The 19,786-nt window shown below is 43.3% G+C and overlaps 2 protein-coding genes across 2 annotated transcripts; one reads left to right on the forward strand and one right to left on the reverse strand.

Moving 5' to 3' along the window:
• Nucleotides 1-6,835: 6,835 nt before the first annotated feature.
• Nucleotides 6,836-8,401, reverse strand: LOC134448806 (free fatty acid receptor 3-like). The gene is made up of 2 exons (XM_063198465.1): nt 8,351-8,401; nt 6,836-7,842 (listed from the first exon to the last, which is right to left on the reverse strand). Exon 2 carries the CDS (start codon nt 7,832-7,834, stop codon nt 6,836-6,838), a length of 999 nt encoding a protein of 332 aa, XP_063054535.1. The 5' UTR covers nt 7,835-7,842; nt 8,351-8,401.
• Nucleotides 8,402-17,770: 9,369 nt separating this feature from the next.
• Nucleotides 17,771-18,787, forward strand: LOC134448807 (free fatty acid receptor 3-like). Its single transcript, XM_063198466.1, has one exon. The coding sequence runs from the start codon at nt 17,771-17,773 to the stop codon at nt 18,785-18,787; it is 1,017 nt and encodes a 338-aa protein (XP_063054536.1).
• The last annotated feature ends 999 nt before the right edge of the window (nt 18,788-19,786 follow it).

The following is a 19,786-nucleotide window of genomic DNA, read 5'->3' on the forward strand; positions in this document are numbered from 1 at the left end:
AGCCAATCAGAAAAGAGGATTCAGTTGCGTAGGCAGATAAAACATTTTAATAGTGTTACTTCAATAATTCAAAAATGACATGGCATTCTAAACAATATTTTGCTTTTCCTGTATGCTTTGTGTGGAAAGGTCTTCGGAAACCCTGCGACTAATGCAATGTTGGTGCCCTAGAAGACAAGTCAGCGCAGTTCAGACGAGCCAGCCAGAGGAGGTCACCGCCAGCCTTGTATCGAGGTTCCAACGTCCTTCATCGGGGAACTCGGCATGGATATGCAAGACAACACTCGAATCACTGTTGGACAAATGCCTGAAACGGCTGGAAAAATAGAAAAGATGGTTACAGAGACTGTTATTGCTGTTCTTCTTTCAATACAATATTTGCCTTCCATAAAATATTCCCATGTTCCAATTTAATATTCTTGATGCTCTTGTAAATAAATTTGCACACTGTCTTCACACTGTCTGCATAATTGAATTAGCCGCTTATAGTGATCTTGAACTCTGTACAAAAAGTTCCAGCATGCGTTGTGGCTCTCCTGCCTTCTCTCCAAGTTTTAGTGATCTGATAAAGATAAGACATGGCAAGTTTGCTCCTATATGCACAGATGGTGCCAAGTGAAAGTAATGCTACCTGAGGTAGGCAGCATAATGTTATCTCTTTCTGTGGGCATTGTCTCAGTTTCCACACTAGCATCTAACCTTATTACAAAAAAAGGCAGTTTTCTGATACTGTTAGCCAGGTTACTCTCAGGTAAACATGAGATGATACAATTTTCGCAATGGAAACTTAACTGGCAACTATGGATAAATGTGATGTCAACAGAGCATGGAATATTTCACCATTGTATACAACCCGTGGTGTAGTCTACTTTTTTTATGGTGGGTATACTGTATATTTGAGCATTTTTTGAAGTGGGTATAGCCTACTGTATATTTGTGCTATTCAAAACAATAGATCAATCCATTTTAAGTGGGTATACTGAAATCCCTGAAATTTAGAAGTGGGTATACCCGCGTTCTACGTAGACTATACAACAGTGTTTCCCAACTAGGGGTACGTCGTGTACCAGTAGGGGTACGTGGAAAATGTGATGCTAACAAATATATGGAGTGTACTCACATTGGTATAGACTAGACTCTAGAGGATCATATAGAGCATGAAGGAGGGGGTACTCATGATGTGAAAAAATTAATTAGGGGGTACACAGGGCAAAAAAGGTTGGGAATCACTTAGTGGGATCGTAATAGGCTCAGTCATTTCAAATTGGTGTTAAAGTTTGGTTTTCACTTCCAAGTTGAAGTTTAGGGCCTATAGAACAATTTGAGTTCGAGTGTCAAACACACAGATAACAAAATGGCCTGCGGGGGGGCGATCTAAAATATATAAACCGCTATAACTTTTGATTAGTTAAACCAAATTTAACATATGAGGTATTAATAACACAATATAATAACACACTGCAAACCCACAGTAGTTCTCGTACTAAATTCGCATGCTGGCACACATCAAACCCAATACATTCCCCACAAGGGCACACACTGTTCACATGCATAAATCCCCATTAAAGTAGGCTACTGAATTCGAATGTCTGCCCCCTTAAACCCCACACGTTTCCCACCAAAGCACTGCACACTGGAAACATGCAACATCCAACATGCAACATTAGGGCTAGAACATGCTGTTGGGTCCCTCGAGCCACCCCGCCCGTACACAATGCTATAATTAAAACATACTGCACACACGCACACACACACACACACATTCATACACGCAGTGAATTAAAACTTAGCTGTCCCGTGGAGCAAAATCCTCCCCTGGGGTCTAGGTAGCAGGCTAATGGCACCGGGTGGCGCACAGAGCACGCCGGAGACTTCTGGGATGTTGGCTACAGGAAACCAGAAAGCCTTGCTGGGAAGTTGCACCGCCGAGTTCACACTCCTAGTTCCCGACCCTACTCACCTCGCAACCCACTGACTAGCTTCACCGTCGGCAGCCCTAACCGGCTACGAACGGCACCCGCCCCCCAACCGTGAGTGTAGCTCGGCGTGAAGGCACACGCTACAGCTTCCACTCCTAGCAGCCTGGCCCTCTCTCACGCTGCCCGCTGTCTGTCTTCGCCGCCGGTAGTCCTAAGCAACTATGAACAGCAACCACCCCCCAACCGCGAGTGCAACTCAACGTGGAAAGCGTTCGGCTCCTTCCCAGCTCGCCTACCGTGTGCTTCTCACTTCTATTTCTCTCATCCCACTCCCAAACGCCACCATCACCTGTAATGCGCCACAGCGCGTTCCAATTAGCCCACAGGTTTAGACCATTAAGTCACCCACTGCTATCCTTAATCCCTCCCCGCTCCACAACCAACTACCCTACCCATAAACATAACATAAACAATCATTACACTCCCCCCACCCATCAGGTAGACTCGCCCAGAGTCGCAATCACATTTCATAATCCCAAACATAGTCACTCATTACAGTATCTTTCAACCGCGCACAGCACTGCAAGTCTAGAAGTTCCATTTGCATCCCCTGAGACCTCGGAGGCATCCGTTGTGAATGGAGAGCAAAAAAGCGCAAAGTCCCTTTATCAGTTCAGTGAAAACCATGAATCGATTGTTAAACTCGTGCATGAGGCCAGAAAGCAAGCGTGCATACTTGTCCATGCTCTGACGGTTGACAGGCAGAGATTTCAAACATGGGAAATGGGCTGCATTGCTGGCTGAGCTGTGCCTTCCATAACGCAAGTTTACTTTGAAACGCACGGACACTGTCATAATACTCGGTAAAGAGTTTGTTGCGACCTTGCATAGTAACATTCAAGATGTTTAAGTGTTCGGTAATGTCCACTAAAAAGGCAAGGTCTCTGATCCATTCGGGGTCGCCCAATTCCCCCACAGGCTTCCCTTTACCCTGCATGAACTCGCCTATCTCTGCGTAATTTGTAGAACCGCTTGAGCTCTGCGCCTCGGCTCAACCAACGCACATCGGTGTGATAGGGAAGGCCCTGATGAATGTCATTTTCAAACAAAAATGCATTGAATTGCCGATGGTTAAGCCCTTTGGCTCTGATGAAATTGACAGTGGCAATAACAACACTCATAACATGCTCCATTTTCAGACTTTTGCAGCACAACTCCTCTTGGTGCAATATACAGTGCCTGTGCAAGTTCCTGAATACCTGGTCTGTGTTTGTCTCTCGCAACTTTTCTCTCAACTTCACGACCACCCCGGCCTTTCTTCCTACCATGGAAGGTGCACCATCCGTAGCCACACTGACAGCGCGTCTCCAGTCCACCTCTAGCTTGTCAAGGTCCCCGACAAGGCTAACAAACACGTCGTTAGCTGTAGTTGAGTCTGTCATGGGTACCACGGAAACAAACTCCTCCGTGACATTCAAGAACTCATCCACTCCGCGAATAAATATCGCCAACTGGGCTGTATCAGTGCTCTCGTCAAGGACAATAGAGAATGCGATGAAGGACTTAATCTTCTCTTTCAGTTGGCTATAGTGATGGGATTTTCGGCCCTTCTTTGAAATGCTGTTTTATTGGCTCTTCTTACTATGGAGAGCCGGCTCTTTCGGCTCCCAAACGGCTCTCTCTATATATGTTTACATAATTAATAAATTAAAAGTTTTAATTTCATTTTACAACATTTTGTTTCATTATTGACATTGTGAAGCACTTTGGGCAGTGTATACTGTGTAAAAGCCTTTATGAACAACACTTTAATCATAATCGGTTGTTAATAATGACCCAACATACCCAAATGCAAAGTAAATTAAAAAAGGTATTAATACATACTATTCATTTCTGATCGCTGTGAGTGTGTCTGTAACACCTGCTCTATATCCACTGGCACTTTTAGAGGATACACACAATGAGAGGGAGGGGGAGAAAAGGACAAAACAAACAAAAAAAACAAAAACGGCTCCCAAAAAATTTTCCCAAAACGGCTCCCATTGCAGATCCGGCTCCTGTCGTTCACTTCAAAGAGCCGGCTCTCAGAGCTGAACAGTTAGCGACCGACACATCACTAGTTGGCTACAGTATATCACGAAAGTGAGTACACCCTTCACAGTTTTTGCAGATTTGTGAATATCTTTTCATAGGAAAGCTTTACAGAAATTTCACTTTGTCACAATGATTAGTGACCTTTTTAGTGACCAACATATTTAACCGCTTAATTTTTTTGTTCACTCAGAAAAAAACAAAATACAGCCATTAATGTTCGAACATTAACTCACAAAAGTGAGTACAAACCAGATTAAAATCCGGAAGAGAAGGGGCCGTGTTGGCGAAATTAAAAGGGATTAAAAGGGAGGTCATCGGTGTGCGTTTCAACCTTTCTTTGCATTGAACTTTTAGATTTTGAGTGTGCACCTGGTTTAAATAGATTGGTGTGAGATTTGAATGCAATCCTATGGAGAATATCATGATCGGCTTCAGTAGTCACACAGTGCATGTTAACATGCATGTTTCTTTTAGGTGTATTTCAGATTGCCAATGTTGACAGCATTCATGCATCCCCAAACCATGTCAGTCCCACTACCATGCTTGGCTATTGAGAGGATACATTTTTTTTGTAAAACTCACTTGTTTACCACCACACATGCTTGACACTATCTAAAGCAAATTTGTTTATCTTGGTCTTAAGAGAGATGAAGAGACTAAGGATATGGATCACTGGAACCATGTCGTGTGATCTGAAGAGACCAATATAAACAAATTTACTCTAGATGGTGTCAAGCATGTGCGGTGGTCAACAAGTGAGTTTTACAAAAAAAGTGTATCCTCTCAATATTTCTCTCTTCTCTAATAATTGCTCTGGGCCTGACTAGAAACAACGGCGAAGGTGTTGCATAACTAGGAGCGCGCGGCCTGGCTAAAACCCCTGACTCACCGACAGCTGTAGGAGACATATGTCTTTGGCCTCAAACACATGAGATATGTTTGTAAAATGGACGGAATTTAGAGTAGGGAGATACCTGTGATTGATTGATTGATTGATTGATTGATGTATTTATTTAATAGTAATCTGTTTGATAGTGACGGGCAGAATTGTTGCCATCGTTAAGAAGGCAAAGACACACGTAGGGTAGTTTTACGCAGTTACAAGGCTGTAATATTCATTCACCAGTACCTATCACATCATTAAATGCAAACAATACTGTACTTGATTTTTCTCAGGTACGTTACTCTGACAAGCAGACAATAAAGCAAAGTGTTGTCTGTTTTGATAAATATCAACAATATAATTTTACATTTCACATTTTAATAATAATGCCTCATCAGAGTATCACAGAAATGATAGTTACATTAATAACATTACATTATTAGTTTTACCATTATTCATAGTAAACACTGTCAATGAAATGCACAAAATAAAATGAATTCAAACTGTGTTGCGGCGTGAGGTCCAACAATGTCTCTTCTTGGTGATGAATGGCATATAGATAGTTACGCCACCAGTACAAAGCATAAAAAACGTATAATTAAGAAGCAGAACAGGCCGACTTTGTCAACTTTGTTCTGACAACATGGATATGTGAAAGGGTGAAAAGACGCTCGCTGTGCAAGCAGTTAAGGATTTTGCCAAACAGCCAAACATGGTGGTAAGTTTTCTTGGAAACGTTAACATTTCTAAATGGTCAGCATGCATTCTGGAAATAAACCAGGCCTACTAAAATGACACAGTGCATCTTTAAGACAATGAGGTATAACATTGCACATGAAGCTTACTGTACATCTGACCTGCACCATTGTTAATATTATTACACGGAGGAACTCTTTTTTTATTGCAGCATGAGGGGTAATACATGTTTACAACAAGTAAGCATACTGCTTTCAATCAATATTAAATGCATGTAACTGTAATTCAGTTGTCCAACTGAGAGGCCAGAGTAAATAGTGAGTTTCTACAAATACAGTCGTGCTGATGAGAGCTATGCATAAAAGAAGAAACCATCTACCGGAAACACAATCAATGCTATAAGGAAAAGACTTACTCTTTGTCTCCAAGGGTGTTTTCACATCTGGTCCCTTTCAGCCATTTAAGCTAATTCAGACCCGTGACTCAGCATTTTCTGTGCATATATGAACACTCCAAAGTGTACCCACCCTTTATTGATGTGGTCTCAGTACAATTAGCTTATGAGTCCTGACAAGTTATATTGGTGACTTGGTAATCAGAACATGGAGAGCACTAGAAGACCAGGTGTGATCAAAAAGAGGTCTCAGTGCGGTTAGCTTATGGGTCCATACAAGTTTTGCTTGTAACTGGTGTAATCACTTAAGGAGAGCTAGAGGACCAGGTTTGATCAAAAGGAGGACTGACAAAAACCTAATGACAAAAAAGCAGCTGGTCCTTTTTTAAATGCACTCACATTATGAACAAACACAGAATTGAGTCATTTTGCTGTTGGATCACTTTTTGGTCAACTTAAAGGTGCACTGTGTAAGATTGTGGCCAGAGTAGGCATTGCAACTCTGCTTCTCATTGAAATTGTGCTGCATATTGTCAAATTTGATCTTTTCATGAATACTTACTAAGTAATAAACTAGTATTTACTAGTATGACCAAAGTACAGTACGTTTAGTAGCTAAAATTTTCCCAGCCATATTGAATACTTACAATTTGATGGTGGTGGTAAGTATTTGTTAAAAAGGTAACATTTGTGAATGGGCAGCATGAATTCTGGAAATAAACTACAATAAATATTACACAGTGCACCTTTAAAGAGGACTGAGTTTGGTTCGCTTAAAGGGGACTAAGTATGAAAATACCCTTAGGCCACCACATAATTTTGACACGCTTTCAGGTCTTAGCCCAGGTCTTAGCCAAGGTTATCATTGGTACTCTGTGTGCGAGTAACCTCCTCTAGCTCTTCTGCAGGCTGCATGGCAGTGCCCCCATACTCACGTCTGGACACACGTGACGACAGCCGGCCGAACATGCTCCTGAAGGTGGCCCTGAGTGCGGACGAGGAGAAATAGTAGATGAAGGGGTCCAGGCAGGTGTTGAAGGTGCTGGTGAGCACGGCGTACTTGCGCCAGGATGGGCTCTCCCAGGTGACATAGCCCACCAGGTGAGACACGTTGTAAGGACCAAAGCAGACGACAAAGATGACCAGGGTACCGAGGGCCAGGCCGATGGCTCTGCGACGCCGTTTGTGGCAAATTTTGGGCAGGCGGGAGAGGATGTGGATAAAGTTGATGTAACAGAATGAGCAGATGAGGAGAGGCACACAGAAGACCAGGAAGAACTGCTGTAAGCGAAATGGCAGAAGTATTTCAAGCTGCTCCGCAGTGAACTCATCATAGCAGGTGCTGCAGTTTTCTTTGTGGGCGGTGGTGTTGTGGTCGTGGTCGTGTTCGTGGTCATGGTCAGGGTCATAGTACACCATGACGTACACGATGCTGCACTCTGCCATGGAGATGATCCAGATGATGATGCTACCCACTACAGCATAGCAAGGCTTTCTGTTTAGTTTATATTTGACAGGGAAGGCGACGCCAAGGTAACGCTCGACACTTATGGCGGTAAGGAACAGGCTGCTGTTGTAGATGGTAGCATAGAAGATGAGGCCTGACAGAGGGCACAGGAAATGGGGAATTTTCCACTCCATGTCGTCAACAGCTACTTTCATCCAGAGAGGAAGGAAGATCAGGAAGAGCAGGTCGGAGATGGTGAGTCCTATCAGAAAGATGTCAACGGGAGTCGCACCCTGTTGCACCCTCCTAATGAAGGCGTAGAGCGCCACAACGTTTGCTGGAAGTCCAAAGATGAATGTGGTGATGTACACCGGCAGTACCATTCCTGTGTTTTCAAACATTATGCCACCTGTCAAAATCAGTACAGTTTATTTGAAATGCAGACATACTGTACCTATATGGCAAACAATATATTTTTTTGCACAATCTTATAACAGTTGACATTTTTAGATTTTTTTTATGAACAACAGTATGGCATTCATATCTTGGTAAATCTAGGCATATTTAAGTTAGGTCTACATATCATTGAACTAAGCTCTGTAAATACAATTTATATAAATTCAAAACAGATGTGTGAGATGTAATCTGAAATTCATAGCAATATAAATGCAAACAGTTGACATTTAAAAATAAGAATAAGATGTTTATAGAGATGATACTTGGACATCAATTAACTAAGGTCATCAAAACCTTACATTTAAGCTTACAAATGTTTGTAGGCCTAATAATGGCAATTATTAATAAAATTAAAAATTGTTTAATTAATATATTTTTACTAAAGTGTTAATAAAGCTTCATTCTCGTCCCCATTCTAAAGCATTGAAAACATATAGATGAAGTCCAATATAGGGGCTTACCCTCACAAAGCTAGAGCTCTATAACGATGCTACAACTCAGCAGTCTGAAAGTCTTTGTAGGAGTGCACTGTATGGCAGGAACAACTTTCTATTAGTCATCTCATACAGGAAATGAAGGAGGTGGCACTTCCATTGCTAAATATAGCTGCAAGTAGGAATGCAGGTACAAACAGTGAACCCACCTATGTCACTATGCGGCAACTGAAAGAGAGGACCAGGCAGAAGGTCAGAGGTACTTGCAGAAAGTTTTCACAAGCACCTTTTCGCACACCTCAGCTGGCAGGTGCGTCGGAGATGGCCCATGGGTCACTTAGCAAACAACTTACAGAAACTCCCGCACACTTGCCTGATGAAGGTCTAGTACTGAAACGTCGTAGAAAGAACAGCGAAATGGTCAGTGTGTGGGAGTTTCTTTAAGTTATTGGTTTTATGGGCTGCCATGGGGCCACATTTCCATATGTGCCCTTATGCAACCATAGTTGTGGTCCCATCGAATCAAGTCTACAGTACACATACATAGGAAAATGGCAACAGTGGGAGCATTCTGCACGCATCCGATCGTCGGCTCGTATAGTATGAGGACGTGAGTCGCAAGATGTGAACTTTTAAATTGTGAATTTCCCTCGTGCAGTGTGAGCAGGAGCAGGAGCAGGAGCAGGACCCATGATTGAAAATATTGTACTGTGTAGGCCTATGCCCGGCTTAAGTCAATGTCAGTTCAGCTTATTCACTGAACTCGCTTATCTTTCAAGCATGTTGTGGTGACAGGGCTTTCAATAAAATGTTCGTCACTCACCGGTCAAAATGGCTAGTAGATGTTACTCTTATAAGCCAAAAACAGACTTACTAATGGGTCAAAGTGGCTAGTAGGTTTTTTACCAGTTAAGCTGAATATTCACCAGCATTTGGTCGATTGGCTGGTGTTAATTTAGAGTCCTATGTGGTGACATGAAACAAATACAAATTGAAGCTGAGTATAAACTGCATTCAGTATGTGCAGAGTACAGCAATTGGTGTAGTGTGTGTGCTCTACATATGTTTGATGCATCCATGTGTGTGTGTGTGTGTGTGTGTGTGTGTTTTACATACTCAGTTCAGTCATGTTCAGTCAGTGTGTGTCATCTACAGTATGTATTATTTTCATGAAACCTTAACTCAGAGGACGAGCTAAAAACCACTGCAAATACATGTATTCATGCATGTGGTTTGCTTTTGTCACCATATTCACAGCAGGCAACTCCATGTTGGGCCAAAAGATTGTAGAGCAGAGAAAGTTAGTTTACTTTTTTTCATAGATATTAAAAATGGCCAGAACCATCAAGTACACCATTTTGGTGCATCCACCAAACAGTTCTCCATCTTAAGCGTCAAACTCTACAATCTTTGCTTAGAGCTGTCCGCTATAAACTGTGAAGTGCCAAGCGTTCTAACATGGTGAAGTCAATAAATAGGTTAATGGGTGATATTTTACCTGATTGTCACGCAGATGGTTATTGTTTCGTGCGAGCTCACGAAGTTGAGCGGAAATGCACGAGGGTCTGCGGGAGCCAGACAGGCAAGGTCACATTTGCTCTAGCTCACAAAGCCACAAATAGTTCATTCAGAGCAAATAGGTCACCAGTAGGGCTTTCAGGCCGTCCAGAACGGTGTCAGTGCCAGTGCCCGCAGCAGTTCTGTTGGCCACAAAAGGCTCCCGGGCCGCTATTTGAGGATGGGGGATATAAGATAAGATAAGATAATCCTTTATTATCTCTTCAAGAGAGAAATTTTGCTTGGACATGAGAGTGTGATATACACTTAAAACACAGCACAGTAGACAGAGAGGTGACACACATGTATACTACTAAACATGGAAACATGGAAACATATACTGACAGCTGCTGCTAGTAAAGAACAAATAAATATTACACATAACAATAAAAGACAAAAAGAGGACCCCACCTCCCACCACACACACACACACACACTAAGACCTACTATTTAGTTGACCAGGGGACCATTGAAAATTTGAAACTATTTGTGTTACAATTAGAGAGCCTGTATCTTCCTGAGGGGAGTGCTTCATATTCCCAGTTCAAAACATGCTCGTCATCCTGTAAGATTTTCATACGCCTCCTCCTCACTGCTTCATCAAATAAAGCTTGCAATGATGTTGGAGGGGGCATGCCCATTATCTTCCCAGCTCTCTTAATGAGGGTTTGCAGTTCATTTTTCAATTTAACAGTTAGGTTCCCAAACCATATAATGATCCCACTCATGATGATTCCTTCTCAATGCCAAACACTCTCAACCTTCTCAAAAAGTGGAGACGTTGGTTGATTCGTGCACTTAAAGAATCAACATGCTGTCCCCATATATAGCGCCTACATACTGTATGTTGGCTGCAAACTTTTCAAAGAGCAACATGATGTACTTTAGGTTCCATTTATTAACACTTTGAGTACAGACAACGTAATAATACGTTTTTCACGCCCATGCGTTGTATACCAAAACGTAAAAATAAGTTTTTGTGTTTAAATGTCATATTTCGAATCTACACCCTTCAATGGACAATATATCTGATTTTAGGAGCTCTGTGATGGACATAAGTGACAAAATTTGCAGTCAAAAGTTTGTGTTATGATTTGGACATTTTAATTTATCTTACCAAGATGTCTGGATGCCAGATGTTGCCTTCCGTAGACTATATCTGTAATAGGCTCCTAATGATCGCCCTGCCTGCATTGATTGATTGATTGCTTCGGCTCTGCATTTGATTTCGTCGCTAAATGATCCTGCAATGATGCTCTTTTACTCTCTCTGTACCCCTTCACCTTGTGGTATGATAGCTACAGGAAGGGGTAGCTATCTGGGATGCTGCCGTATTCGTGAATCGTGCTATGTTGTTGTTTCTCTAGTATGGTCGGTGCCCACGCTGTAGCGCCTGTAGTGTCATACTTCACCCAATAGGTAAACACAGAGACCATTGTATGTCGTGCCTGGAGTATCTTGAACTTTCTGTACTTGCTACCTAGACCTTTACCAGATTCTTGGATCCAAATGGCACCCGAACTGTGATTGGAGTAATGCACTCCGATTTGGAAGTTTGATCGCCAACCAGATAAGAATTGTTTATTTGATTATTCGCCCCCATGTTGAACTTTCTGTGTCTTCCTGTATGTGAAAAGCCAGAAGTTAGCATAGATGGCAACATAGCATATGGATCGGATGGGCAACATCTAAGCATCATATCATTGGGATTTGTTGTCAATGTTGGGCTATTATTTCGGGAGTCATCAGGAGCTATTTTAGCAAATGTCCCACCTTCTGCGTGTGCGCAAAGAGTTTGTGTTCAGTCCGCGTGGAAAACTTGGATTTCGAAGGGCATTGATTGCCGATGTCATAGTGGGACAGGGCAGGAGGTGTGTCTTGACGAGCAGCAAGATGCGTGTAAGAACTAACCTTGCACCAAATTGTGATTAAAACCAACTCGTCCCCTGTCAAACTCGTGACATTCTGAAGCAGCGCACCCTTCACAAATACCTCAATATCTCCGATTGTAGCTGAATTCCATGGATACCCGCTTCGGTTTAGCTTGGGTTTGCTCGGCAATAAAAGCTTGTAGAGACACGCGGTTTTCACCTACTAAGAGGGCAGAGTCTCCACTTTCAAACGAGCCATAACATGTTTCAGTGGCCCTATCACAATACGCTGTGAGTCTACAAAAAATGTCAAAAAAGGGCTTAGAACGCTGGTGCTCTACGACATAATTCCGTGAGCACCGCCGGTATTCAATGTGTTAAAATGCAACCTATATATTATGTTTTTTTTGTTGGTCAAATAATGCATTTTGCTCCTGTTGTGCTTTCCAACCATCTTACTTAATGGTGGAACTGATAAGTGAAATAGTCGTCAGCTTTGTGATGTGCACATGGCACCTCTGAGTTGCTTGGACACCATTACAATCAGAAATGGCAGCCCGGCCCTTTTGCCAATGCAGTGGGTCGGTGGGATACATGTATTGCTTACCACAGGATATGCCTGTGTGTGCTCATTTTGCCAGGGTCCTCACACATACAAGGTGGTGGCAACTGTTGGAGTAATTATACATAAGTTATCCACTTTGACTAACTCTTGGCCCAGGCTTTAAGTCCGGGCAGTGTACGTATGAATGTGTCATTGTTTTTCCTCTGTGCCTGCAGGCCAGAGAGAGAGAGAGAGAGAGAGAGAGATAGAGAGAGCAGGATGTTCTTCAACTGTAGCAAACGAGAGAGAAAGACAAGGTCACATTCAGTCTGTTTCAACTCAATAACAAGATATGACTGCTAAGCAATATGCTACTGTGTAAACTGGTTTCAACTGGCTTAGCTAATTACCCCTCCCCTTAGACCAATTGAAACCACAATTGTAACCAGGGCTATCCTTCAATAAAATGTAAGGAGAAAGGAGACTGTTTTCAGAGTGAGCTTGGACATTGTAACTGAAAGCAGTCTCCTGGCCACCCTCCTTGCAAGTTTTAAATTTAACTCAAGTTCTCTGTGACTCTTCTGTACAGGTTATTAGAGATAAATGTTGGTAGCTTAAACCTAACAGCAACACATTGTAATTTTTTGTGTGTGCTTTTTTTTCTGTGTGGGGTTCCTGTCTGATTGTACTGGTCTTTCCTGTTGTGTGTTTTTATGTGTCCTTCTGTATTATGTGACTGTGGACCAAGAGTCCGGCAAATAAACGGAATTGAATTGAATTACCCCACACACAAGAAGCTTCACTGGCTCCCAATGAAGTTTCGCATTACCAACAAAATCCTACACCTTACATATGTACAGTACAAGCCACTCCATGATTTTGCTCCCCAGTACCTCTCTGATCTTCTCCAGCTCTCCTTCCAATCAAGGTCCACCAGGTTCTATGGAAGGATCAGCTTGTCGTCCTCTGCTCCAGGCTATGGACCTTTGGTGAAAGAGCCTTCTGTGTCACTAAACCTACCCTTTAGAACAGTCTACCAGGCTGTGCCCTCCTTGTGGCGCAACACTTTCAGCGTTGCAACTCAAGTCTCGAAGAGATTTGAACGTCGATGATAATCAGGCTAAGTCTACCTCTCCACGTACGGCAAGTCTCTCTCCACATTGGCTATGTTTAAAACAAATAATAATCTCAAATCACATCTGTTAACTGAGGCCTGTGGACCTTCCATTTTCCCCTCTCCCCAGATCATTAGCCCCATCTCCTTTTGTAAAGCAAACATGGGTTCCATGAAGGAACGTTTTTATTATTAGGGGCCAAGCAGCGAAGCTGCCTATATATGCCTGTATATATATGCCTGTATATAGCATATCTGGAGCGAGCCTCACAAAATTTATTCAGTGGATTTTGCGGTAATGTTTTCGTTTGGCCGTGACAGCCAATAAAAAATGGCCTAAAAGTTACCAAACAGGAAGTGAAGTCATATCTTGGCAACCCATGGTCACAATCTTCTGCAAATTGTCACAGACACTCAAACTCTCTAACGCCAACAGCTACATTTCTGCTTGTAACTTTTAAACCACATGCTCGATTTTAAATCTGGTGGTACCCTTGAAATCCTTGAGCCAAAATGAGTCCAACGCACCCTATGACATCATATCCACAGTTATAGAATGTCCGCCATTTTGGATTTGGTGATTTGGATTTGATGCTCCTCATCCTTCAAATTTAGTCTGATTTTCACAAAACTTGATATACATGATCTCTGGAGCAGTCTGAAGAGCTCTGTAAAAGGGTTTTATTACATCTTGTACCGTTTGGCCAATCAAAATCCTCCTAACACTCCCAAACAAGAAGTGAGGTCATATATCAGCAACCCATGGTCAAAATCTTTTGGGAATTGTCACACACAATTCCACCAGCACCAGCCACCAGCCACCAGCAGGTCACATCGTATAAAGAGGTACAAACTGCTTGTAAAAATGAACTGTGCATGTCTCTGACCGTCTGCCTGGTCAGCTCTTTCTGTTGCCATGGCGACTTTGGCGAACTTACTGCTTGGCCCCGCATTGCTGCTTGCAGCTATTTTCTTTATTATTATTATTGTCATTATTATTGTTATAGTTATTGTCACTATTGTTATTATTACTATTTGATGTAACCTACTTGGTTGAACACCCTTGGAGAGAGGCATGGCAGGGAAATTTGTAGTAATAGGTGTGGAAGTGATCAGAAGTGATCAAATATAGTCACTTGTCCTATAAAGGGTTAATCCTTTATTGGCTGGTAGATGATTATGAAACCCGAGGAGCTACTGTAGGGACCGTTCATCCACCCACTCGCTGTTTCCACAAACGCTGCTTCTGCTTATGTGTGTGCCGTCTTTGCTTTATTGTTTTATTTTGTTTTTCTTTCTGCGGGTGTAACACACGGGCCTGGCATAGGTTATTTGTCTGTCTAAACTTTCTCAGCGCTGTGGCCAATTTGGTTTATGGCCACACCTGCAGTGTTGCCAGACTGGACGGTTTCCCGCTCAATTGGGCTGTTTAGGATGATGTTTGTGGTTAAAAAAGGGATGGGGTTGGGTCTTACTGTAGGTTAATTGGCATAGAAATCAATGGAATTAAGTTCATGGAAATTAGTGCCCCCAGTTTACTGAGTATTTCTTTGGCTGGAAATCGTCAGTCACATCTGGCAACCCTATTTAGGGGTCATTGATTTGATCTCTCTCTCTCTCTCTCTCTCTCTCTCTCTCTCTCTCTCTCTCTCTCTCTCTCTCTCGCTCGCACGCTCGCTCGCACGCTCACTCGCCTCGCTCGCTCTCTCTCCTGCCTGGAGAGAACCACATGTCAAATTGGCAATGTTAAGATAGAGGAGAGCTGTCACGGACACCATTGCTTTCTCTCTTCACTGTTGTAATCTTCGATACTTCTGATGAACTCCCATGTGTTGCTGTGCATAGCGTTTGTAGTACTTCAGGGCTGTTTGTGGCCATTGAACTATTCTACTACTTTCTCACCTGCGGTAAGTTCTCTACCTGTAATTGTTCCCCACCACACCATGCCAATTATGTCACCTAGTAGTGAGCTCTTCGTGTCCATCCATGTTAAATTGGATTGATCTGTTTGTAATTCTTGTGTCACTGTGTGTTATCCTGAATTACATTCGACATTGCTATGTTGCCATACATTACCCTGATTGTGGTCACTAATTCAAGATGTGCCAGGTAATGCATTGCCTCTGCTAAGTAGTGTAGACATGTTTTACCTGCTGTATGACATTCTGTATCCTTGTACAGATACAAGGCTGCAGATACCTTTCCAGATTTATTTATTTTTAAGTTTGGGTTGTTGACCAGGCTGCAAGTGTTTTGACTGTGTTAAGTAGTGTTATGCCTCTTTCGTATTATTGGAGTGGTTATTTGCTTAGTTTCAAGTCAAGTCAAGTCAGCTGCGTTTATCTCTTTATACCATGAAAGGACTGATAGTAAAATAAAATAGAATAGAAGACAGGCAGGCCTAACAATAATAATAATAATAGTAAAATACAAAAATAAGTCAATGCTATGCTGCACTACACACAGTACAGTCCAGAAATGTCCCAGGCCGGACTCAAACCCCGGTCGCCCACATATGGTACGGAGTGTTAAACGCACTGCGAAACAGCACCTCCATAGCAAGGCTAGTTGCTCATCAGCAAGATGTTAGCAATTGGGTTGGATTTTGCAGAATGGTGGGGAAAAAAGTAGTGAAAAAATGTTTGTGTTTTAATTTTTCGCAGACAATGTCCAAATAGATCACACTCAGTTTCTTCTCTTTTTTTAACCTTAGTTACACAGGTTTCTCTATAATGGGGAGCCTCTTAGTGCAGATGGGGTCGCTGGCGGATTTTCTGAAAATAATCACTACATCACAACAACATTGCTACAACATTATAGAGAGCCTTAAGTAACAGATTAAGACATAGCCATTACAATTTTGGCGACAGTAAGGTTATAACATAGGCTTTGCGCTGAATGGCTGGAGGCTTGCAGGATAATGGAGCCAGTGATGAGCTACGCAACTTGCAGTACCTGTCAGGCTAGTCCCTGGTGTCCCTGTGCTATCTTTGCTTCGATGTGTTACTTTATTTACCTTGTGGCAGTTTTATGGCTATGGCCAGGTGCACACTATCTTGGGCTATGGTAGAGATGAAGCAGCTTAGTTGACTATGTAAATGTACAGAGTGAAAAGCACTTTCACATCATTTTCATGTTCACAAGGGAAAAGTTCTCTCACATTTTCCCATCCAATTCACTGAAATACAGTATAATGAATCATTAGATAAATCCCCTGTGACAGCACAGTTTGAGCTAAGGGCTGTCTGTGCAGGTATACAAAAAACAACAAAAGCGACTAAAGTCATTATTTCTCCATGCAGGCCCTCCGTTGGAGGGTCAGTGAATTGAGCGACCAAAGATAATTTTTCTGGGGACGAAGTGAATTGGGCATACAGTGCGAAATTCAGGTGTTTAAAGTCACTTAGTCAGAAAGTCAGTTGACATTGAGAAAACCAGTTGAGCGCTCATGTCCCAGGTTGACAAACCAAAGCCGTTCTATGATTAGCTAATTCAAACATATCAGGCCAATATCACGTCAAGAGTGAATAAAACTTGAATAAAATTCATGACAAAACTTCTCCAATAACCTTGGCGACTTGTTTGCTTTGGTCATTTTCGGTATACACACAGAGTATGAGTTCCCCCTTGCCACCTCACATCTGCCGATACAGTTCCTGACTTCACTCAGAGGATGAGTTTGAAAAAAAAAAAAACATGTAGGCTATATATAGCCTACTGTATGTACGTATGTTGTTTGTGGTTTTCTCAGCTGAAGTCAATATGACCTCTTTGCCATTTGCACAAGCAACACATTGTTGGGCTAAAGATTGTAGAGCAGATCAACCATTTTGGTACATCCACCAAACACGTATCCATCATAAGTATCGAGTTCTACAAGCTTTGGTTAGGGCTGTCCACTCTAAACTGCAAAGTCTTAAGTGCCCTAACATGGTGACGTCAATAAATAGGTAAATTGGTCACATTCGCTTCAGCTCTCAAACCCACATAATATGGTTGATGCAAGGCAAATAGGTCACCAGGGCAAACAGACATAGGCTTAATTTTGCACCAAAACACAACCTCAATATAATGTTTTTTTTTGTTCAAATGACCCGCTTTGCTGCGCAGGGTCTTTTCCAGACAACCTATCTACTAGCGACACGGACAAGTGAAATATTTGTTCATTTTGTGGCACACACAGGTTTTTGCCCATAAAAAGGTTCTCCGCCCTACAGTATAATGGTGGAAAGGCTATTATTGAATTGATCTGTCTCTGTCTCTACGGTATAATGGCATTCTTTATTCTTTGCAAAGTTGCATTTGTCTACTAGAATTTTGAAATGTGTTTTCTATCTAAATTTGATTCCCAGAGAAAAAAAATGCTGGAAAACACAGGAGCCATTCTCCCAGTGTACATCACCACGTTCGTCTTTGGGCTTCCAGCCAACGTTGTGGCGCTCTACGCCTTCATCCGGAAGGTGCGACAGGGTGCAACTCCCGTTGACGTCCTGCTGATCGGACTCACCATCTCCGACCTTCTCTTTCTGCTCTTCCTTCCTCTCTGGATCAAGGAGGCTGTCGACGACATGAGGTGGGAGATGCCCCATTTCCTGTGTCCCCTATCCAAGCTCGTCTTCTACAGCAGCCTTTACAACAGCAGCCTGTTCCTCACCGCCATTAGCGTCGAGCGCTACCTGGCGGTCGCCTATCCAATCACTTACAAGCTGAACAGGAAGTCCTGGCATGCCGTGGTGGGTAGCGTCGTCATCTGGACCATCTCCATGGCAGAGTGCAGCATCGTCTACGTCATGCAATACTACCACCACCTGGATGACGACAGCAGTAGCAGCAGCAGCAACAACACCCTCAAAGGCGAAGCGCAGGCCAACCGAACCTGCTTTAAGGACTTCTCCTCAGAGCAGCTGAACGTTCTGCTGCCATTTCGCTTGCAGCTGTGCGTCGTCCTGTTCTGTGTGCCGTTCCTCATCTGCTGCTTCTGCTACATCAACTTCATCCGCATCCTCTCCCGCCTGCCCAACATCTGCCCCAGACGACGACGCAGAGCCATCGGCCTGGCCCTGGGCACCCTGGTGATCTTTGTCATCTGCTTTGGGCCCCACAACGTCTCGCACCTGGTGGGCTACGCCACTGGCGAGAGTCCCGGGTGGCGCAAGCACGCCGTGCTCACCAGCACCTTCAACGCCTGCCTGGACCCCTTCATCTACTACTTCTCCTCGTCCGCACTCAGGGCCACCTTCAGGGGCATGTTCGGCTGCTGTCTGCCTTTGCACAGCTGCTGCTGCTGCGGTCGTGTGTCCTGGTGCACGGCAGAACAGCCTGCAGCGCAGCCGCCAGTGGATACTAGGACACAGAGCACCAATGATAAACTGGACTAAAGATCTGTTAAAGACATCGACAGGTGTTGTGTTGTACACCAGTTTTTATTGGGGAGAGATACCTGTAGACAAAAGTACACTGTTGATGATGGGGTGCAAACATCCAGTGGCATTGGCGCTTGCATATAGCAGAGTATTTGTACTTTTACTGCATGCAATTCTGGCCATGGTTGAGTTTGCGAAAGTTGCAAGTTGCTATCTTGAAAGCAGGTGGCAGCAATAAGTAGGTAATTTAACACCTTTACCAAAGCAGTTTTGATGCTATGTTTAGCCCCATATCCTGAAGCTCCCCCACAAGCCACAGGATGCACAGTGCTCTTACAGCTGCATCAGACCATCAAATCATCAGAAAAAACTCTTTGGAACTTTCTCAAAGTCAAGGATCCTGGCTTTGCTAGGACGTAGAAACGCCCAGCGATTGGATACTCCGCGGAGTTCACCAAAGAGTATGCAATCACTGGGCATTTCACGTCCTAGCAAGGCCAGGATCCTTGACTTTGAGATACAGCCCTAGTGTTTTTTAGGACTGGGGTGATGGCTGCAGTTTTCAGAGGGCAGGGTACGATGCAACTATTGAGAGGTGTATTGATGATGATGTCAACAAAGAGGGGACAGATAGCAGGCAAGGCAGGCAGGTGAAGAGAAGAGAAGAGAAGAGAAGAGAAGAGAAGAGAGCGTTGGGTCCAGGAGACAGCTGGTGGACCTAGCCTCCTTGACCTTACGTTGGTTGCGTTTCAAGCCCTACACCTTACTGCTTCGTTTGAAAGCACGAGGGGCAAGGGGAAGGCGTAGGGGTAGGGGTAGAAATTAGAAATGGGAAAGGCCCTTAGTTGCAGACTCAGGGGTGTAAAGTGTGGGGAAAGTGTGACTGAGTCACCAGGGCCCTATGTATGTAAGAGCCCCAACACACAGTCGAATTTATGTAGGTATATGACTGGGGGGGGAGGGGGTGGGTTTCCATTGGGCAATGACTGGAGGAGCTTGTAAATGGTACTCACT

The sequence above is a fragment of the Engraulis encrasicolus genome, chromosome 5, assembly GCF_034702125.1.
Source record: "Engraulis encrasicolus isolate BLACKSEA-1 chromosome 5, IST_EnEncr_1.0, whole genome shotgun sequence".
NCBI lineage: Eukaryota > Metazoa > Chordata > Actinopteri > Clupeiformes > Engraulidae > Engraulis > Engraulis encrasicolus.

Excerpts from the sequence above, each read along its gene's own strand:
- LOC134448807 (XM_063198466.1), top strand. The coding sequence starts at position 17,771 with ATGCTGGAAAACACAGGAGCCATTCTCCCAGTGTACATCACCACGTTC.
- LOC134448806 (XM_063198465.1), bottom strand. The coding sequence starts at position 7,834 with ATGTTTGAAAACACAGGAATGGTACTGCCGGTGTACATCACCACATTC.